General features: G+C 37.2%; 1 protein-coding gene across 9 annotated transcripts in view; it reads right to left on the reverse strand.

Annotated features, from left to right (window-relative positions):
* ADAMTSL3 (ADAMTS like 3) overlaps positions 1-23,875 on the reverse strand; it is a 372,820-nt gene that overhangs the window by 158,756 nt on the left and 190,189 nt on the right. For all 9 annotated transcript variants that reach the window (XR_010404803.1, XR_010404802.1, XR_010404804.1 and 6 more), the window contains exons 8-9: positions 10,420-10,494; positions 3,647-3,804 (exon numbers count right to left, since the gene is read on the reverse strand). Coding sequence is in view for 6 of the 9 variants with exons in the window: in XM_064569802.1 (XP_064425872.1) it covers positions 3,647-3,804; positions 10,420-10,494 (233 nt within the window). In the remaining 3 variants the exon portion in view is untranslated. The remainder of the gene's footprint in view (positions 1-3,646; positions 3,805-10,419; positions 10,495-23,875) is intronic.

The raw sequence follows: 23,875 nt of genomic DNA on the forward strand, positions 1-23,875 counted from the left end.
TAACGTGTACCTAGAGCTGAGGCTGGGGGAAACGGAAGGCAGAGGCTTGCCTCGCTGAACACGAGTGGGAAGAGCAATCAGAAAACAGTTTCCTACAGGCACACAAAATATCCGACCGGGAGAAAGATGAGAGACATATGGAACACAAAGCACGATTTCAGACCGTGAGGAAGAGGAACTTTTTTCTCTCCCTGAAGATGAATATGTTGTGAAAGAGAGGGAAAGCTACCAGCATAGTTAAAAATAGTGAACCATGGAAAGAGATGTCTTTACCAAAACCATTTCATTTTGTTCTCATGGGCATATACTTAAAATTGATATTCACAAGCATCTACTTGCAGATGCAGATGTTCAGTAAATTCTCACTGAACAGACAGTGCCTATCATACTCTCCAATCAACAGGGCATACGGCATAAGGGACTTGATCAAGACTCTATACTGCTACCTGGTGGCAGCATACACACATTTAAAAAGAGAAATAAGAATACTTCAGGGGCTCTCACGCAAAATACCGTGACTCCATAATGCTGTGGCAAAGGTCATCCAGGAGAAACAGATCATTCGGAAAAACAAGAATCTATCATGAGAAACCCACTGGGAAGAAAAAAAAAATGCCATTTTCAAGAATGGTCCAATCATGAAAATATAGCTTCTGAAAAAGTCGGAGAAAAATTTTTGTCTCACTGGTGCAGTGAATTGCTAGGCTGGTACAATCTGAACAATCACCACAAATGAATCTAACATCCCACTGGTGCCTTCAGAAGTCGCTCACGAAGTCGGAAGACAGTGGTTTCAACAGTCTGTTTATTAAAAGTCCATGAAGTAAGGTCTAATCTATGACCAAATGAAAGAGTGTGCCTCAGTATCCCTCAGGGCACCATTACTGGGCTACGTTAGCACTGAGCAGGCAGACCCAGGCTCCACTCTGCAGCCCGGGTTGAAGGCAGGTGTCCCATTTTTAGGCCAACTGCTCTTGGTTGATGAAAATGGAAAGAGATACAGCAAGACACATGGCTTACCATCATCGGTGACCCAACCGGCACCTTTAACCTCCCGCTCAAAGTACGGCCGTGACTTGATTGTGTGATGAGCCACGAGGACGTGAGTGGAAGTGAACCTCCCCACCTTAGCAACAACACAGGCTGGGTCATACTACAGAGCTCTCAGCAAAAAAAAAAAAAAAAAGAGCGAGAGAAAGAAAAATAACCGATGGAAAAGTATATTTCCTAGAAACCCACATTATTTGGACAAGCTTATAAGTCAGGGAAAAAACAGCATCAGAGTCATTCTTGCTTCATCACAGTGTCTGATTTTGCCAAATTCTCTCCCACCAAGTGCACAGCACATTTGTGAAAGCAAACGGCTGTAGGCACAAGAATCAGGCTCTAGTCCTGCGTGAGTCAGACAGTCGTATGTAACACCTTCTTTGATGGATATATATGTTTAAAAACCTTTCAGTCAAGAGAGATCAAAAGCTTCCCAGGGGTTGAAGTGAAAGCCCAGGATTGTTTATTAAATCTGAGGAAACCAGAACCCAAAGTGGAAAATAGAAGACAGTACTAATTCGGACTTGGGCAACGTGCTCCTGGAATGTGTTCTGTTCAGGGGTGAACACGTCATTTGGACAAGAAGGTGTACAATAATTTTTAATTATGCAAGTGATATAGGAAACTGTATTCCTCTCTTTAAGAATTGTTTTAAGTATTGGAATATTCTAAGTAAAGCTAAGATCACTCCCCCAAACCCCTCTAAGAGAAGCATTGTTTTTTCATGTTTTCAGTTTGGGGTATATCCAAATCTTTAAAAAAAATGTGTACACACACACCTGCAGAAATATACAGTTTGTGTGTGTGTGTGTGTGTTACTACTTTGAAATCAAATGGGAAAACCCTAAAAGGAATAAAACAAGTGAAGAACATATGCATAAGAATGCACCAGAGAGAAAGAATAGAAGGAAAGACAGATGACAACTTTGGCTTCCCAAAGCCTTTTGCAATGCTATCGTCCAAGAATAACACTAGGTAGATGCTTTAAGGGTCTGACACAGAAGTCACTTAAATGTCTACGAATGGCAGGTAATGTCTGAATGACAACCTCAACATCTATGAGCTGACTCTCATGCCTCCAAGGTTAGGAACACAATAGGGGCAGTGTGGACCACGGCACACGAGACAATGTGCCCCGATGGGAAGTAGCCAACTACTGCTGTGACCACGGGTAAGCTAGTAGTCAGATCTTCCCATTTTTAACGAGAAGTAGGAAAAAAATCCCGGCATTTTTATGTTATAATCCTTGATTTTTAAAGGTTGACCATTTAAAACTCAAAATTTCAACCCAACAATGCTGTGCAGCTCATCACTTGGCTGGCCACACTGCAGGCTAAATTGGGAGCACGGGACAGGGGTCTGGGACCAGGAACATCCTTTGACAAAAGAATATGTGGCACACAGACAGTTCTTTTTGAAGGTGTTGGGTCTTTGCGTAGGTAACTCTTTTCCTGGCAATGAGGGCTATTTGCTTTCTTCCATTTCCATTTGGAAGGAGTTTCCAAAAAGGGATGGGACAAAATGACCCACTGAAACACCTTTTCCTTTTCTTATGTCCGAAGTATTTTGAATTTTTTTTTTTAAAGATTTTATTTATTTATTCACGAGAGACAGAGACAGAGAGAGAGAGAGAAGCAGAGGGAGAAACAGGCTCCCAAGGAGCAGGGAGCCTGATGTGGGACTCGATCCCAGGACCCTGGGATCATGACCTGAGCCGAAGGCAGACGCTTAACCATCTGAGCCACCCAGGCGCCCCCGAAGTATTTTGAATTTTATCAGAAGAACTTTCACACTGTGTCACCTTGGAGATATATCGGCCACTACATTTCATGTCCACTGACTGAGGGAAAGATGAGATTCCCCCGGGGAGGGGACAAAGGCTCACGGTGACCCCCAAGAAGAGTTCTTAGAAGGGTCCCTTGTGACAGTGGCCGACAAGAGCGCGGGATGAGACACAACTGAGGAAACAAGGAAGGGAAGGGTCGGGCCTCCATCTTCTCTGCTGTGCTCTGCAAGGAGAGAGAGAGCACGCACAGTGCACGGCACCGGCTTAACGATGGGGAGCATTTAACCATGGACCATTTTCACCAAACTCCGTCTAGAGGTTTAAAACTGAACACAACCAAGGGGCGCCTGGGTGGCTCAGTCCTTAAGCGTCTGCTTTCAGCTCAGGTCATGATCCCAGGGTCCTGGGATCGAGCCCAGCATCGGGCTCCCTGCTCAGCGGGAAGCCTGCTTCTCCCTCTCCCCCTCCCCCTGCTTGTGTTCCTTCTCTCACTGTTTCTCTCTCTGTCAAAAAATAAAAAAAATAAAATAAAAAAAATAAAATAAAACTGAACACGACCGAAGTCTACAAATGCAAAAACAATCTCGTCCCTGTAAAAGTGAAGTCTGTTTCTTAACTAGTGGGGTTGAGGAGCAGACACTGGAGAGAGATGAACAATGTTGAGGAACCCACTGCCACGTCGGAAATATCAGTGATACAGGCTCTGTGCAGGAATAATTACTGATGACTTGCTCCAGAACACACTCAATGTTTTGGAAATTCAAGATGTGCTGAGCTTCGGAGGCAGGATGCTGACGAAGAGGCTCATCCTACCTTGAAGATGAAATCAGCCATCAGAGGTCCTGGAATCTTAAAGGTCTGCCTCTCTGAGCCTCTCTGAAATTCAACTGTGGTGTTTTCTATGACGAAAACTCCCGGGCTGTTAAAGCTGTGTTCTCTTTTGCTTCCTTGAAGTGTTTTTGACTCAATAACTAAAATTTAAAAAGAGAATTTAAATGAGAGGGCTGTCTTAAAAGCATTCTATTCCACAATATAATTCACTACATTTATCAGCGTATGATATCAACATGATAACAGGATATCCACTTGGTTTACATTGACTCAGGTTGGTGGAATACATATGTAAACTTTTTAGTTGTCCACAGCTAAATTGGTTAGGTCCCAACTTCATTGGTTAGGTCCAATTAGGTCTATCCAACTCTTTGGAGACCTTTCTACAATAAGGGGAAAGAGAAACTGTCTCTTTCTTCCTATTTTTTTCATGATGCCGCTATTATTCAAGGTAAAGATATGTTACTCATTTTATCATCCATTGAGAAGATCTTAAACCCAGTCTTCTATTTAGACAAAATCACCATGAATTTTGAATTTGCTTTTTTAAAAATAAACTTTTTGCCTTGAAATAATCAGAGATTCACAGGAAGGTGCCAAAATAGTAGAGAGGTCCTATATACTGCTTATCCAGTTTTACCCAAAGGAATGGCTACATCTTATGTAACCAGAGTATGATATCAAAGCCAGGAAATTGCCATTGGTACAATGTGAGCATTCATACCACATTCGACAGCATCTATCACACATCACCGGCGATCAAGATACAGAAATATTACATCACCGCAAAGATCTCTGTCCCGCATGTTATCGCTTTATTCACATTTGCTTTTATATGAACAGAAGGGCTTTCAGATCTACAGAAAAATGTCCACAGTTTAACCCCTACTTTATTTTTTTTTTTATTAAGATTTTTTATTTATTTGCGAGAGAGAGAATGAGAGGGAGGAGGGTCAGAGGGAGAAGCAGACTCCCCGCTGAGCAGGGAGCCCGATGCGGGACTCGATCCCGGGACTCCAGGATCATGACCTGAGCCGAAGGCAGTCGCTTAACCAACTGAGCCACCCAGGCGCCCTTCACTGCCTCATTTCTAAAATGTGATGTCAGAGCAGACAATCCTATGGGTCCTCTTCTACTCTGAAACCTACACTTGGGTTTATGGATATTCAATGGTTCTTTGACCACCCTGAACAAAGGACACAACAGAACCCGAACCCCAGGAAAGCTGATAAAGCACAACAAAACTGTCTGGCACTGGGGGCTGCCATCTGCACGCAGCTATGCTTGGCTATTTTCCTTTGAGTTCGCTCTGCCCCTGGAGCATCTGCAGGAATCCAAGCGTCCTGGACAGACTACATAACAGGCATGAGGAGACGTCCCTGATCATGCCTGACAGGCAGGCTGGGAACTTTTCTGGGAAAACTCAAATGCTGGACATGAGCTCCTTGATCTGCAGGAGTCATTAGCGGTCGAAGAATACTGCTGGCTACTCTCAGCCACACAAAACCCCAACCATGTTGGCCCTGATCTCCATGACTGCAGTAGATTTTTGGAAAGTGTGAGATTAAATTCATCTCCTAGTTCCAATGAAGATATAAAGCTGAGTGTTATAAAGTGAGCTGTCAGTAAAAATGAGATGGGGAGCTGCAGACGGTAAGAAGGCCCTCTCCTGGGTGGATTATCCCTCTAAAGGAAAGGAGGAGATGCAGCGAGCATTCCAGCCACATCATGACACAGAGTGAAGCTGGACAAAATCCACCCTCATGGAAGGCTTGCAAAACACCGAGCTTCCAGCCTGAGGTTCAGCCTGAAATGAGCTGACTAAATTCAAATAGTGTTCTGTGCTGGGGTTGTGATTGCACGGCATTAGCCTTCTGGACCACAGTGTCCCGAGGGCCATTGGGCTACAGAGCTACAGCGGGGTGTCAGAATCTGGGAGGAAGGGAAGACCAGTAGGACAGCCACCCTCTAAAACCAAAGGCCAGCACTTCTGTTAGTCTGGTCCTGGTGTTTTGTGTTTTGGTGTCAAGTCTATTCCATCACTTGGACAGCATCCAAGACCTTTAGTGGCAAGGACATGAGAACTCAAGGAGCAAAACCAGTTTTCAAGTGCATAAGAATTATCCAAGTCCAATATCCAATTATCCATATGCTTATGATAAAATGTCTTCGTTGCAATGATTTCAAAAAAAGCTTCCAGCTCTGTAGGTCACAAACACTGGTTGCAAACATAGGTGGAAGGCAGGGGCTCTGACCTCTACTGTGTCAGAGTCAGAAGTGGGTGAATAAAGACAGGGGGAGTGATTTGATGAAGGTGGAGTTCATTGATACAAATGATTCTGACAACTGGATTGACAAAGCCAGTGTGATGAATCTCCGGGTGAGGCAGGGGCCAGTGGAGTTTTTCAAAAGTTGTCATTTTTTGCAGATGGTAAATTTGCTTCTCTTTAGTGCCTATGCCTCTTAAAATAAGTGACAGACAGGGTTGGTGAAAACCAACAATTCAGATGATGCACTGACTTATAAATACATTTTTAAGTTTTATTAATTTCTAGCATTCTACTGTATTTGACTACAGCCCTATGTTGTGTTAAAGTATAATTCTTGGCTCATGAGATCAGCACACAGGGTCCTTGAGCTCTCAGAGCCTTCCCGGATCCGTCTGTGGTTTCTGCAGCAAGAGAGCTCCTGCTGAGTGGAGACCCCCGGAAGCCCATAAACACATCCACCACTATGGACAGCAGAGGGTACGGGCCTTCATCCCTGTTGTCCACTGCTGACTTCTCTCTCCTCCTCAGGCCCTCTTAAATTACCCCCAAATCTTCACAACTCAAGTCTATAATGGTGCCTTTAAATATTCTGATCCATCCCAGTTGTTAATAAAAGAAATGATGAAGGTGCCTTGGTGCTTCTAGTGGAAGAAGGAGTACCAGCCCAGGCTTCCTTCAGAAGAGACAGCCCCCTGTTAACCATCCCGTAAAGGTCTCCTTAGAATCTAAGGCCACAGAAGTATCGCTAAGTAAACACATTACACGCATTCAGCACAGTGAAGTCACTTATAAATACACCAACCTGAGGCTTAGAGTCGAGTGATATTTAACAGTGCATGCACATGTGATCCAACATCCACGTCCTTTGGGCGGTAGGCATCTATGTTTATATTTTTAGAGTTGACCCTTGAACAACATGGGTTTGAACTGGGCAGGTCCTCTGATAGAGGGATTTTTTTCCCCCCTAAACACAGTCCAGTCTTGTAAATGTATTCTCTCTTCCTTTTTTTTTTTTTTAAGATTTTATTTATTTGCGAGAGAGAGAATGAGAGCGAGAGAGCACATGAGAGGGGGGAGGGTCAGAGGGAGAAGCAGACTCCCTGCCGAGCAGGGAGCCTGATGTGGGACTCGATCCTGGGACTCCAGGATCATGACCTGAGCCGAAGGCAGTCGCTTAACCAACTGAGCCACCCAGGTGCCCCTATTCTCTCTTCCTTAATGACCTTCTTATCATATTTTATTCTCTCTAGCTTATTTGATTGTAAGAATATTGTGTATAATACAAATAACATACAACATACGTGTCAACTGACTGTTTATGTTGTCAGTAAGGCTTCTGCTCAACAGTAGGCTGTTAGCAGTTAAGTTTTGGGGTGGAGTCGATGCCTGGGTGGTTCAGTTGGTTAAGTGTCTGCCTTCGGCTCAGGTCATGATCCCAGGGTCCTGGGATCGAGCCGCATGTTGGGCTCCCTGCTCAGCGGAGAGTCTGCTTCCCCCTCTGCCCCTCCCCCTGCGCACACATGCGTGCACGGTCTCCCTCTCAAATAAATAAATAAAATCTATTGAAAAAAAGGTTTTGGGGGATTCAAAAGTTTTATACACATTCTCCGCTGTGGAGTCAGCACCCCTAAGCCCCACATTGTTCAAGGGTCAACTGTATATGTCTGTATATGGTCATCAACAGGACCTCAGAGGACAAGAAAAACCCCACAACAACAACAAAATGATTCTCCCTATCAATAAGGGAGGTTTTCAGTTAATGGTGTCTTGGCTTCTCAAGTCTATTGCAATCAAACCCATTTAATCATGATGTGTTGCTACAATAAAATCTCTTTTGCAGGAATCCTCTTAGGGCTTCCATTTTTGAAGTTTTAGGGAAATTTGGGACTAGGCAATTGGGATAATGCTGGGGCCAGGCATGGGACAGGACTGGAAATTTAGGATCTACACCCCTCTAGGCAATAGGTAAGATAGACATTCCATTCCACGGCAAAGAGAGTGACATTAACATTACTGGGTGTTCTCAGTTCTTCATTATGCAGCCTTTTGGAGGCTTGTAATTAATACGGATCTCAAAAGAATGATTTATTACAGCAAAGTAAGCTTTATTTCAGGAATATAGCTTTGTTTCAAATAAAAAATTAAGAAAACAGTTGTATAAATCAAGAAAATAAAACCATTTCTATATTTAGATGTTCAGAAATGTTAACTAAACCCTTTATAAATGAAGCCGGTTCTATTCATCAGCAGAGAAGGATAACTTTCGGGAACCCTTCCAGAGCCAACTGCAAGATGGTTCAGTGGAGAAATATTCCAAGCAACAGTTCTGTCACCTTTGGATAAATGGGAACATTTTTGAGCACTGTTCTTGGAACAGTGCCAGTTTTGAGTATAAAGTTATGTTTAATATACCAGAACATATTTGCATGTAAATGAATATTTTGCCTCCAAGTATTCATCTTTGCTTATTCTGTTTACTGTCTATATATTTTGGTTTTGGAACTTACAAACCTAATTTTGGAGCTGAATTTTCGGGAATTGCCTTTAGCATCCTGAGAAAATTGGGCCCAGTCACTGAATATTTTTTTAAACATCTTTTTGATATGCCATAAAATTCACGTGCCATAAAATTTGCCCATATATAACCCAGTTTAACGATTTCAGTATATTCACAGAGTTGTGAAAACATCACCATGATCTAAGTTTAGAACATTTTTGTCAACCCCAAAAGAAACCCTATACCCACTAGCAGACTATGCCCCCATCTCCCCACCAACCCGACTTCCTCCAGCCCCAGGCAACCATCAAGCTACTTTCTGTCTCCATAGATTTGCTTTTTCTGGACATTTCATATAAATGGTATCATATGTGGCCTTTGCCTCTGGCTTCTTTCACACGGCATCATGTTTTCAAGGACCATCCATGTGGTAGAGTGTGTCGTGCTCCATTCTCTGCTTTAGCTAAATAATATTCTACATATGCTATATTTTATTTATCCGTCCATCAGCTGATGGCATTTGGGTTTTTTTCACCTTATGGTTATCATGAGTAACGCTACTATTAAGATTCAGGGCTTTGTATTTTTGAATCCCAAACTGTATGTTCCAATGTGATTCCCTCAAATGATTCACAAAATTTGGATCTCAATGTTTTTTACCTGTTTTCAAAAATCAAGTTCACATTTATAAGGATGAAGGTTTAAGCCATTTTAAAATGCTTAGAAAATGTTTTGATGTTTCCTTACAGAGAAAGCCTTGAATACAGTGACAATCACAGGACTGTAAACATTTTAGTATTTTAGTTAAAAAAAAAAAAATTGGTCACACCCTTTTAGTCATAATTGATAAAATAAAGTGAAGGGTAAAAAAAAATAAAATAAAAGACTTTCAAACAATGGTTCACCCTCACTGCCCCAAAGATATTCTCTTGCTTCTCTGATTGAGATCATAATGTACTACAGAATTTGTTTTTTCAAGATTTTAATCTACATTATTGGTGATCTTAAACATTTTTACTTAAATGTTTTGACATAAACTTATCTCAAAGAACATTTCTGGTTGGAATATTACTACTGAATTCAAAATGTGCAAATACACACACATACACAGATACACACACACTTGAAAGCTACCAAAAACATGTTGCTTGTGGCCCAGAGAAAATTTTACAAGTCAAAAATCTAGGATGGTGGCTCAGAAAAAAAAAGGGGGGCAATCTGTGTAGCACTTTGATCCACTGGACCTTGATTTGTGTAGATTTAAAATAGTTATAAGTACTGTTTTGCACTTTTATGGATAGAGATGGCTGAACTCAGTAAGGTTCTTCAAGGCCAGGGAACCAGTCCTGGCAAAGACGCATTCGCCTATGAAAGAGACCAAGAAAGTCCTATCTCTGGCCACAAGGAGACCTTGGGAAAGAAACAGACAAACTCCGCTATTTCCTGTTCTATTAGGTCCTAAGAGACCAAAAAACAAAGAGGAGATGCCATCTGACTTTGGCCAAAGAAACAATATAGTGGCAATCTTCTATCATTTCAAACTCCGTATTCTGGGAAACCAGTGTTTATTTTCGCTGCCCCTGGACCTGAAGTTGCAATGTGTTGGCAACAAAGCTTATACTTTTCAGCTGTAATCACTGATATGGTTCTGTGTTTAAAAAAATTTTTTGTCCCAGACTTTTGAAATCTCCAGAAAACTCTTGAATACTATTCTATTCTCCCCATAAAAATAGTTTATTTCCCATACAACTTGATTTCCTCTCCCACAAGGAGATTAATCCCAAACTGGTATATTTCCAAACACTGGGGCATGAGAACAGAAAAATTCAGGGTATTGATCATTCCCTAGTGATACAGATGATTTCACGGTGGTTGGCAAAATCCTTGAGATATTTTCCTACCTACCCATTAACACAAAGAAAGATTTTTTTTGTTGGCTAAATAAACTATCAGGAAATAAAAACATGTTAGGATTAAATTGTACTTACAAAGATGCGCTGGTCCTTTCACTGTAATTCTTACACTCCGACTTCCCAGAGGGACAGCAATTACATTTTCTTCCCCTAGGAAAGAATGCAAGACAAATGTAGTAAAACTTATGCTGGAAAGGTCTATCAAGATAAGCAAGTCAATCAAAATGGAAGCATTTGCAAAGGGTTCTTTAACTACACTTCGCCTCAGAGTCAAGAAATCACTGGAAAGCACCTACTGTGTGTATAAGGCATATTCATACTACTCATAATTTCACTTAAAAGCATTTTTAAAAAAACGTTAAAGGAAAGTTTAAAATGAATTCCCTGGCCTACCATCTCAATTTCCTCCCCCAGCCCTCAACTGCGTGCTTTGATGGGGAGTTGGGGGGGTGCTCAAACTAGGGCTCCTGGGGCCAAGTCTGGCCACACCCATTCACTTAAGGCTGCTTTACCCTACCCAAAGGTAGAGTTGAGTAGTTGTAACCAAGACAACAGGGCTCAGAAAGCCTAATCTATTCACTCTCTAATCCTACACAGAAAAATGTATGACGATCCCTGGCCTAGATCATTATCTTGGGGCAATCCTAGCCTTCAGAGAGGTTTTTCCTTTCCTGCTTTTATGCATTCTGAAATTAGTTTTCATGGCTGCATAATAATCTAGACTCATATATAAAATTTTACCCCAGTAGTCCCCGATTTGAACATTAAGCCTGTTACTAAATGGTATTAGCATATTATCAATGATATGAATTACTTCAAGCAGATGTTGTTTTTGTTTAACTTAGAGAGAACAAACTTTTTGGATAAATTCTGGGGCAAAATTGTTGGATCAAAGGATGTTACTATGTTTGCTGACTTGTTTATAAGTTTTTATTAGATAAAAATACATTTATTATTGAAAATTAAAAATGCAAATAAGCAAGAAGATAAAATAAAACTATTTCTAATCCTGCTACCCAGAGATCATCACTTCTAACATTTGGATAAATATTCTTTCCAAATTTTCTGTTTGTTCCTAACATACCTACATGCAAAATACATGCATACATGCAAAATATATACATGCATACATACATGCAAAAAACCCAAAACAAAACAATGGATACTATTTAAACGTCCACCATTATAGGAGAGCTGAAACAAACAATTACATTTCTGTACTAAAGAATACTCTACGTCTGGCAAAAGTAATGATAAGAAGCTATAGGACTTGATGTGGAAAGAAAGCCAACATACATACTGATGAACAAAAAAGGAAGTTAAAAAGCAATATGTATGGGCAATGATTTCTTGGATATGACACCAAAAAGCACAGTCAACACATGAAAAAATAAACTAGACTACATCATAATTAAACTTTTGTACATCATAGGATACTATCAACAGAGTAAAAAAGCAACCCATGGAATGGGAGAAAATATTTACAAATCACATATCAGATAAAGGGTTAATTTCCAGAACATATAAAGAACTTGTATAACTCAACAATAACAGCAACAAACAAACAACCCAAAGTAAAAATGAGCAAAGGACTTGAACAGACATTTCTCTCAACAGAATATACAAATGGTCAATAAGTGCATAAAAACATGCTCAACATCACTAGTTTTTAGGGAAACGCAAATAAGACCATAATGAAATCCCACTTCACATCTTTTAGGATGGCCATTATCAAAAAAACAAAACAAAAATAATCCTCAGGATGAGAAGAAATTGGAATGCTTGTGAACCACTGGTGGGAATATAAAATAGTTCAACCACTATGGAAAACAATTCCTCAAAATATTATATACAGAATTACCACATGATTCAGCAATTCCACATCTGGGTTTATACCCAAAAGAATTGAAAGCAGAGATTCAAAGAGATATTTGTATACCCATGTTCATAGCATTATTTACAATAGTCAAAAGGTGGAAACAACCCAAGTGTCCATCAACAGATGAGTGGGACGCTATCATGTGGTACATATATACAATGGAACATTATTAGGCCCTAAAAAGGGGAAATTCTGACACATGCTATACAACATGGATGAACCACAAAGACGTTATGCTAAGTGAAATAAGTCAGTCACAAAAGGATAAATACTGTATAATTTCATTTGTATGAACAGTCAAGTTCATAGAGACAGAAAGTAGAGTGGTGGTTGCCAGGGCTTGGGGTAGGAGACAATGGAGAGTTCTTGTTTGTTTAGTGGGTACAGACTTTCAGTTTTGCAAGATGAAAAAAGCTGGAGACAGACTGTGGTAATGGTTGTATATCAATGTGAATGTATTTAATGCTGCTGAACTATACACTTAAAAATGATTAACATGGTAAATTGTATGTTATGCATATTTTACCACATTAAAAAATGCATAAGGCATAAACTCATTGTAAAGTACATGTGTTTAATATCGCATTTTCATGCATATGTTATTTATAGCAATATATACATGTATATAATACTTCATATTGTGTGTAAATGCATTGAATAACATTTATACACACAATAATATGAAAATGCATAGCAGTGTGCAAGTGCCTATCTGTAAATAACAGAGTGGGATTTTAATTATTTAATCCTTTAAATTCATGAAGAGTTTTCACCAAATCTTTGACAGCAGTTACCTCTTGGAAAAGAAATGAAAGTTCTAGGAATGAGTGAAGAAGAACATAGTTCTGTATTTTTTGTTTTGTATAGTGACAATGTACTGATGAGTTACTTTTCAAATACAATATTCAAAAGCTAAAAACATTTTTTACAAAAGAAGATAGAAAATGGAAAAAAAAAAAAAAAAGGATCAGGGCCCAAAAGTTTTACTGGATGAGTTTTGCAAAATCTTAAGTAACAGGTAAGCACATAAAAAGAAAACTAAAAGGCTCTCAGAAATGTACAATTAAAATAACTCAGATACCCAAACCAAACACAGAGAGCACAAAAATTAACAGATGAACCACATCTTAATTATGACTATGGATATATAAAAATAATAAATAAAATACAGCAAATTAATTCCAGAATTCTATAAGAATTATACATCATGAGTAAACAGAATATATTCTAAAAATGAATTACTGACAACATAAAACTTGTTAATGTAACTGGTTATATTAACAGATCAAAGAAAGTAAACATTATGATCATTTAAATGAATATAAAAAGGTGTCTGATATAATTCAGTATACATTATAAGATTCCTATTAAAGCCAAGGATAGAAAGAAACAGCCCCAATTTGATAAAGTAAGAAGCCATGAGCAGACTTCATGGTGAAACATTAGAATTACTTCCATCATAGTAACAAAGCAAGGATTATCATCACCATCTTTTCCATGCTCTTCTGGAGATCCTTATGCTATTCAATGTAATTAGAAAATAAATAACTTATAGGAATATATGTTAGAAAGAAAAAATTTTAAATACCATTATTTGTAAATTGTCAAGTAAAACTTCAAGAACAAAAAATCTATTACAGGCCAATATCCCTGATCAATATAGACGCAAAAATTCTCAATAAAATACTAGCAAACCAAATTCAATAGCACATTAAAATGATCATTCACCATAATCAAGTGGGATTTATTTCCTGGGATGCAAGAATGGTTCAACACATACAAATCAATCAATGTGATATATCACATTAATAGAATGAAAGAAAAGAACCCTATGATTATCTCTATAAAAACAGAAAAAGCATTTGACAAACTTCAATATCCACTCATGATAAAAACTCTTAGCAAATTAGGCATAGAACAAATGTATCTCAACATATTAAAGGTAATATATAACAAGCAGGAGGCATCAAACTTCTTGCTTTCAAGCTATACTTGAAAAGCTACAGTTATTAAAACATGTGGAATGTTGGGGTACCTGGGTGGCACAGTCAGTTGAGTGTCCAACTGGCAGTTTCAACTCAGGTTGTGATCTCAGGGTCATGAGATCCAGCCCCCCCCCCTTCCCATCAGGCTCTGTGTTCAGTACGGAGTTTGCTTAAGACTCTCTTTCCCTCTGCCCCTCCCCCGTCATGCTTGCTCGCTCCCTCTCTCTCAAATAACTAAATCTTTTTTTTTTTTGAAGTGTAGTATGTCATAACAAAAACAAAAAAAATAGACCAATGGAAAAGTATCAAGAGCCCAGAAATAAACCCAAGCACATACCGTCAACTAATATTTGATAAGGGAGCCAAGAAGACTCAATGGAGAAAAAACAGTCTCTTCAATAAATATGCTGGAATAATTGGATTTTCACATGTAAAAAAATAAAACTGGACCCATATCTTACACCACTCACAAAAATTAACTTGAAATAGTTTAAAGACTTAAATGTAATATCTGAAACCATGTAACTCCTAGAAGAAAACAGGAATACAAGCTCCTTGACATGGGTCTTGGTAATGATTTTTTTGATATAATACCTAAAGTTCAAGCAACAAAATAAAAGATAAACAAATGGGACTACATCAAACTAAAAAGTTTTTTTGCACAGCAAAAGAAACCATCAACAAAGTGAAAAGACAACCTATGGAATGGAAAAAAATATATGCAAAGCATATATCTGATAAGGGGTTAATATCCAAAATTTAGAACAAACTCATACAACTCAATAGCAAAACAAACAAAAACCCCAATTTAAAATGGGCAAAGGACCTGAATAGTCATATCGCCAAAGAAGATATACCAAAGGCCAATAGGTACATGAAAAGATTCACAACATTACAAGCCATTAGGGAAATGCAAATTAAAACTACAATGAGAAATCACCTCATGCATGTTAGAATGGCCATAATAAAAAAGACAAGAGATAACAAATGCTGGCATGGATTTGGATAAAAGGAAACTTTTGTGCACTGTTGGTGGGATTATAAATTGGAACACCCACTGTGGAAAACAGTATGGAGTATCTCCAAAAAACGAAAACTAGAGCAATTCTATGATCTAGCAATTCCACTTCAGGGAATATAACCAAAGGAAATGAAAATACTAACAAAAAGATGTCTGCACCTGCATGTTCATAGGCATTATTTACAATAGCCAAGACATGGAAACAACCTACGAGTCCATCAATGAATGAAAAGATATAAGTTGTGGTATATATGTATACAATGGAATATTATTCAGCCATTAAAAACTGAGAAAATCCTACCATCTGCAAGAACATGGATGGACCTCAAAGGCATTATGCTAAGAAAAATAAGTCAGCTGGAGAAAAACAAACACTGTATGAATATAAACACAAAACAAAACAAAAACAAACTCATAGAAAAACAAATCAGACTGGTAGTTACCAGAGGCAGAGCGTGGGGGAAGGAGGTATTGGAAGCAAGTGATTAAAAGGTACAAATTTCCAGTTATAAGACAAAAAGACTAGGGATGTAACATACAACAGGATGACTACAGCTAACAGTGATGTATAATATATAGGAGAAATTTTCTCATCACAAGGAATAATTTTTTTTCCTTATTCCTTTTCTTCTTTCTTTTCTTTTAATTGTATCTATATGAGAAGATGGATGTTAGCTGAACCTACTATGGTACTCATTTCACAATATATGTAAGTCAAACCATCATATTGTATGCCTTAAACCTATACAGTGATGTTCATCATTTATTTTTCAATGAAACTAGGGAAAAAAACTACAAACTCCAAAAAAAGTTCAGTAAGCATTCTGATATTAAATAAACTGCTTTTGTGCATTCTAATTAATATTTAATTGTATATTTTAACTGTATTTTATAACTAACATATATCATACTTACATAAATGTTAATATATTAATATACTATATCACATACATATATATACACTCTAATATTTATTCCTAGTCTATCGCCTGAAAATCCAAAAAATATTAACCAACTCAATAAGAATGAACATCCTTGCATCCATGTGGTGCCTCCAAATGCCATTTCCCACTAAAAAGGACCAGTGCTCCTTTAAAGAAACGGTTCAATCCAGGTCTGAGTCAGAAAAGGAACTAGCTAATCCTAGAATTTTGTTATGGAATAATAAAAGTAAGGGAGCTCTCAAAGATATGAATCATGTGAACTGAACTGAAGTTATGTGAAAGGACTTCAGAGTCAACATAAAGAGTATCCAATTGGGCAAAAATGTGACAATCTGAACATTAATAAGAATAATAACTGCAAAGAAGTGAATCACATGAAATATGTTTAAATCCTTAAGTCCTTAATAACACTGGAAAGAATCACTGGTCACATTCTGAGGATGCTACAAACCAGCTCATTGTTTGCAAAGAATAATGCATTTACCATGCCTTTCTACACAAATTGTACTTCAGGGAAACCAAACAGTTGATGAGGTGAAGTTTTTCTTTATAGAAGGACCCAAGCTGATAAATGAAGGCCTGATATATTATCATCATTTAAACATTAAGTATCCATCACAGTAAGACAGAAAACCATACATTATGTGTCTCTAATATGATGCATTAGGAAGTACATAACACCTACTTTAAAGTATTCTTACCAAAACAAACAAACACATCTGATTATGATCAAGCTTTCATATTTAACAACCTACTTATAGGAAATGTAGGGTACAAAGGAAAATACTAAATCACATCATGGAAATGTAATGAGAAAAATATAGATTATGGGAAAATCTGTAAGACAAATGAATATCATTTCCTTAACAGCTTCCTTAACAAATAAATATCAAGGGGGAAAAAGGACATACTTAAATTAAAAACAAATTAAGAAACATAATTAAGGATAAAAAGAGAGGAGGATGTACTTATAATTTAAAAAAAGAATTAAGAGACATAACATACAAATGCAACATACGGATCTTATTTAGAGACTAATTTGAATAAGCAAGCAAAAATGATGGAGTAAGGAACTCTGAAAACCACTCCTTCATAAAAACATGTACAAAAAAATGGTCAGAATCAACATTTTCAAAATTCTGGAAATTAACTAAGGCTTGCAGCAATCTGGGCAGAATTTATTCAAGAAAAACACTCGGTAAGAACAACAAATTTTATGGCATTTTAAATTGCCTAGTCCCATATCCCCCATTCTCAGCCTCCGCTGTAACCTTGAAAACCAACATCCCATAGTCATTGTGAAAATCAGCAATCTGGAAGATGCTACAGGGGTGGATTATGGTTGGAGCGCCTTCAAAGCTCCAATTCTCAACTGTCATTATTTGACCTGAATGATGGTTCCTTGGAAGACCTCACTCACAAAGCTGTCTTTATTTTACCTACCTAGGAGCTTGCCCAGTACAAACAGCCTTCTCCCAAGGGGCACTTGTCCAAAACAATCAGAGGCAATTGTTTAACATTGAGGCTGCCCAAGGTGGTAGATAACAGTTGAAGAAAACAAGCTATCCAAAAAGCTTAAAAGGAAAAGCTGGGAAATAGAGATGTCCACAGGGGGCTTTGAAAAGTGCCAACACACCCCTGGGAATCTAGAAGGCCACACATATGTGGAGGGCTGTGTGCATGCTCAGGACTGTGTCCATACTCAGAGAAGACATGAGAAGGCCCTAAATTCTCACCTCTGGCTGACCTTGAGACTCTGCAACAAGCAGGAAGTGAAGGCTATAAGAGAGTTGTCAACTGCCTGGTTGAATGTTGAACTGTGCCTTAACACACACCCAGAGCCCCTTAGTAAAGACTTACTGATTTTAGACATTTTAAGTCATTAGCTGACCACTAAACCAACTGAGCAGAGACTTTAGTAGTTACACGTGACAAAGAATACAGACTTTACAAAATTGGAAAAAATTACTTAACACACAGGAGCAACAAACAATAACAAACTCTGGGGGGGGGGTGAGAATTTGATTTCCAGATATACAACATTATATTTAAAATGCCCAATTTTCAACAAAAAGTTAAAGACCTACAAAAGAACAAGAAAGTATGGCCCATACACAGGAAAAATAAAAGCAACCAACAGAAACTGTCTCTGAGTAAGTCCAGAGTTGGAATTTTAGACAAAAGCTTTAAATAAACTATATTAAATATGCTCAAAGAACTAAAGGAAACCATATTTAATCTGAACAAGTAAACTATAAGATAATATTTATGAGATGATCTCAGAAAAATGAACACAGACTGGATATTTGATGATATTAAGGGATTATTGTTAATTTTTAGATGTAATAATGGCTTTGTGATTATGTTTTTAAAAAGAGTCTTAATTTAGAAGAATAAAGGTCTAAGATTTAAACTTACACTCTAGGCAAATATATACAAAAATAAAACAGGAATCATGTATGATTGCCAAGCAAAGTTTAACTCAAGGCAAAAATACATTAAATAAAGGAAGATCACTTCATAATAATCTAGAGAATAATTCAGCTATCATGACCTTCATATATGCTTTAGATAAATGGTACTAAGATACATAAAGCAAAACTATCAGAGGGAAAGGAAAAATGGGAGAAAATGCCTATTAATAATAAGACAATAATAATAATATCCTTTCAATTATTGAAGGATATATGAGAAGGTATTTCATAGAAAATAAAAAATAACTCATAAACATAAGAAAATGCTCAGAGTCATGGAAAATTAATATAATAAAAATACACTTAAAAGTTTTCATCTATCCTTTTAGCAAATTATAAAGAATGACAATATCCCACATTGGAAAAAATGGAGAAAACAGTTGTTAAAACTATGAGTGGGAGTGTAATTGGCAACATGTTTGTGAAAGGCAATTTGGCAATATCAACCAAAAATTTTATTATGCATCCCAATTGATTCTGCAACTGCCTTTCCCAGAACTTTTCCTACAGAAAAAAAAATCTTGTAATTGTGCAGATAGATGTTTAACATACTTTACATACATAAAATCACAACTCTTTACAGTGTTCACTGCAGCATTTTTGAAATAATAATGGACATTGGAAACCACATAAACATTTATGAATGGAGGGTTTGTTAAATATATGTTGACATATCCATCAGAAAGACTGAGGCAGTCTATATATACCAACATAGAAGTAGGTCCACAATATAGTGTGAGGTGACAAAAACGATTAAGGATCATTAATATAGCATGTATATCCATAGACACATACACCATCATGTCACTAATGCTTCTCTGAGGTTTAGGAATATGAATGATTTTTGTGTTGTTCCTTATGAATTTTCTGCATTTTCCAAATTTTATATAATAAAAATGTATTGATTTTATTCTACAATGTTATTTTTAAAAATTGCTCAGTTAATTGTCCAATGGCTTCAGATTTTAAGACAGCATTTATAATATTAGAGGGTGACAAGGATCTCCAAGTAGAGTCAGAGTGACTACAATTCTTAATAAGCTGAGGCTGGCCAAAACGTTAAGGACAATAACCAAAATTATGCACTTCACTGGTATTATTTAAGGTAGAAGAGTAAAAAATATTATATTGATGAATGACACAGAGTACAGACAACTTTATGACTTTTTATTTGCATCTGACTTCTCTGTCAAGGAATACTTCTATTTAAAAGTAATAAAAACTTACCAAATCACTATGCTGTACACCTAAAACTAATATAACATTGTATGTCAACTACACTAAATTAAAAAAATTAATAATAAATACCAAAGTAGCACATTATAATTATCTGAAAATTTGCTTCCAAAACCTTGTTCAGAACTCTCTAATAAAATTCTGGTGATGACTATTGTTAACACTGCTGTATGGTACATTTAAAAGTGGCTAAGAGAATAGATTCTAAAAATTCTCTTGGTATAATTCACTAGCTATTCCTGATTTAAAAAAAAAACTCTCTGTAAATAAAATAAAACAAATGTTTGTAACATGATTTTAAAATGCCAGTAAAGGGACACCTGGGTGGCTCAGTCAGTAAAGCATCTGACTCTTGATCTCAGCTCAGGTGTCAACCTTGGGGTTGTGAGTTCAAACCCTGCGTTGGGCTCCATGCCCAGTGTGGAGCCTACTTAAAAAAGAATGCCAGTAATATGATTAATATACTTTATGCCTAAATATTAGAAATACTGCTACTTAAATAGGGAAATTATGGAATGTTAATTACCATCATTTGATTTAGGATCTTTAGGGAGACTAGCCAAAGTAACTGGGCAAGAAAAAAAAAAATAGTCTAAGCATTAGAAATCAGGAGGAAATTAATACATGCATACCTCATTTTATTGCCCTTCGCGGATATTGCTTTTTTTTTTCTTTTTTCTTCCTTCCTTCCTTCTTTCCAAATTAAAGGTTTGTGGCACCCTGCATCCAGCAAGTCTACTGGCACCATTTATCCAACAGTATTTGCTCACTTTATATCTGTTTGTCACATTTTGGTAATTCTCACAATATTTTAAACTTTCTCATTATTATATTATGGTAATCTATGATCAATGATTATGACTCACTAAAGGCTCAAATAACAGTTAGCATTTTTTAGCAATAAAATATTTTTTATATTAAGGTATATACATTTTTTAGATATAATGCTATTGCATACTTCATAAACTACAGTATAGTGTAAACATGACTTTGAAATGCACTGAGAAACTAAAAAGTCATTTGACTCACTTTATTGTGATATTCACTTTATTGCAGTGATCTGGAGTTGAACCTCCAATATCTCCTAGGTGTGCCTATGTTCAAAAGTTAGTAGCTTTCAGAAATACCAATAATAATCAGAAAACATAATGGAAGAAAATATCCCATTTGCAATGGCAAGAAAAAAAGATGGAATATCTTGGAATAAACTTTTTAAGAATGAGCATGACCTACAAAAAGAAAACTTTAAACGTCTTTCTAGACATAAAAATGCCTTGAGAAAATGAAAAGGAAAAGATTAATTCATTTGACATAAAACTTAAACATAAAATTGTTGAGGACAGAAAAAATTACAATTATAGACAGTTTCCTTAATATACAAAGAGTGTTTACAAGTGAATAAGAAAAAAAAAGAAACATAAATTAACAAGAAAATTGGCCAAATGCTTGAAAAATAGTCCAAAGGAAAAAGAATTAAAATGACAAGAAGCTTATGAAAAGATGCCCAACTCACTGGTAATCACAGAAATGCAGGTTGAAAACAAGATATAGTTCATTTATTCTATTAGTAAAAATGAAATGCTCTCATAAATTTTAATTTGTGAAGATAGCAGTAAATGTTACTGGAGGAAAAATTAGCAGTATCTTTGAAAAATAAAAACATAATCAAAGATAAACTTGTATAAATGTGAACAAGCATAGCAAAACTAAGAAAAAACCCTAAATGTTCATTAATATGGGTCTGGTTAAATAAATCATGGCATGTTTTTCTAGGTCAACATTTTTAGAAGATAAAGTAGATTTTTGAGAATGAAGAGGCCAAAAAGCTCAGTGATAAAATTAAGCTGTGTCAAAAATTATATGTAATTATCAATTCTGTACAGCCCTCAAATGCATAAATGTGTGGAAGGTCTGTGCTATATTATGCACAGACACTACAGTCTAAGCTTGTAAAGATTTTGGAAGAGTGCTAAACCCAAGTGATGTGCCCAAACAGGTTTTCATCAGCTCAGGAAAGCATTCCGATGCACATGCATTTTCAAAACAAATTTGTATTATGTATATGACATGCTACGTGTTTACTGCAGAAAATTTAGAATATCCAGGCAAAGAAACTAAGCAAGTCATGAATGAATCACAATGCCAGTATGTTATCCTATTAGTGTGTTTTCTTCTTGAGGTGGAGGAAATGGTTGAGTATGTATAATATATATTAATAATTTATAACGGTAAAATTAAGGATTTTTTTTTAATACAAAAAGGCACAGAAGGATGGAAAGTAGAAGGTAAAAGTTATCCCCTATGACCTCACAAACTTCAAACCAATTCCATTCTTTAGAGGTATAATTATTAATAGTTGCTTATATTACAGATATTTGCTGTGTGTGGGTGTGTCTGTGTGTGTGTTTCAACCATCACCCATTGACAGTTACACACTCAGGTGAAACCTCTCAGACCAGAACCCCTGGCATTTGATTTTAGACAGAATGCTCAAATCTGGGAACAAATGTTCTTCTGTGTAAAAGGGAACGAATTCCCAGCTGTCCATAGTATTAACCTTGGAGAGAAATGCACATTGTAGGGCAGCTGGGCAAGGCTTGGAATGAGGGGCAACCTGTAAGGGACCACTGTAAAGGATTTAATGTCCTTAGAATTATGGGAAAAGAAATCTATACGACACAGTGTTAAGTGTCTTCTCCTCCTAAACTGCAATCCCCTCCCATTTCTGTAACTCTCCCATACAGTTTGATATGTCAAGTCTCCCTGATACTTTTATAGGGCAGTACCTCCCACAAGCACCTGGAGAACTTGTTCAAACACAGATTCCTGCCCCACCCACAGAAATCCTGACCCAGAAGTTTAGGGTGGCCCCCAAGAACCTGCCAATCTAGCAGCCTCCCTGGAGGTGCTGATTCTGCGTGCTTGTGAGTCCTGCTTTGCATAGCACTGATTCTGGGCAGGCATAGGGAGGGAAAACTCCGGGTCATAATGACAGTAAGGGAGGACGGCTCCACAGTCAACAAACTTGTCAGCATTTCCTCACTGCCCTGCAGGAAATGGCAGAGCTCTGCCTCTGACCAGAAATGCAGTGAGAACTCTAGCAAGAGAGAGGATTTTGAGATGGGAGGGACCAGCAGTACTAAAGTCTCTACAGCAGTAAAAACTGTTACTGGTTTTGTAAAAGCATTTTAATTAAGTAGTAGGCACAGAAGGCTATGGTTTGAAAAAAAAAAAATGATGCTGAAGGAGTAAAGAGACAGGAAGTACATACAGTTTGTCCAAACTCTGTCAGTAAAGATAGGGGGAAGATTAGGGTGGCAGCTAAAGATGTGGAGAATTTAAAATACATATATTTTAATATATAATTCACACACAAGTCTTAAAATTATACTTGCTTGATATCACTCATCATCAGGGAAGTGCAAATTAAAACCACAGTGAGCTATCACCTCACACCTGTCAGAATGGCTAAAATCAAAAACAGGAAATAACAAGGGTTAGTGAGGACATGGAGAAACGGGAACCCTCGTGCACTGTGGGTGGGAATGCAAACTGGTGCAGCCACTGTGGAAAACAGTATGGAGATCCCTTAAAAAATTAACAGTAGAACTACCATATAATCCACTAATTCCACTACTGGGTATTTACCCAAAGAAAATGAAAATACTAATTCGAAAAGATATATACACTCCTAGGTTTATTGCAGCTTTATTTAGAATAGCCAAGATATGGAAGCAACCTAAGTGTCCACTGGCTGATGGAAGGATAAAGAAGATGTGATATATATATATGCGTATGTGTGTCATACACATACACACACGCACTGGAATATATTTCCACCATGAAAAAGAATGAAATCTTGCCATTCGCAACAACATGGATGGAGTTAGAGAGTATTATGCTAAGCGAAATAAGTCAGAGAAAGACAAATACTATATGATCTCACTCATATGTGGAATTTAAGAAACAAATGAACAAACAAAGAAAAAAAA

This window comes from Mirounga angustirostris, unplaced genomic scaffold, assembly GCF_029215605.1.
Source record: "Mirounga angustirostris isolate CCGP_5_RB_7025 unplaced genomic scaffold, mMirAng1.0.hap1 SCAF_9, whole genome shotgun sequence".
Classification (NCBI taxonomy): domain Eukaryota; kingdom Metazoa; phylum Chordata; class Mammalia; order Carnivora; family Phocidae; genus Mirounga; species Mirounga angustirostris.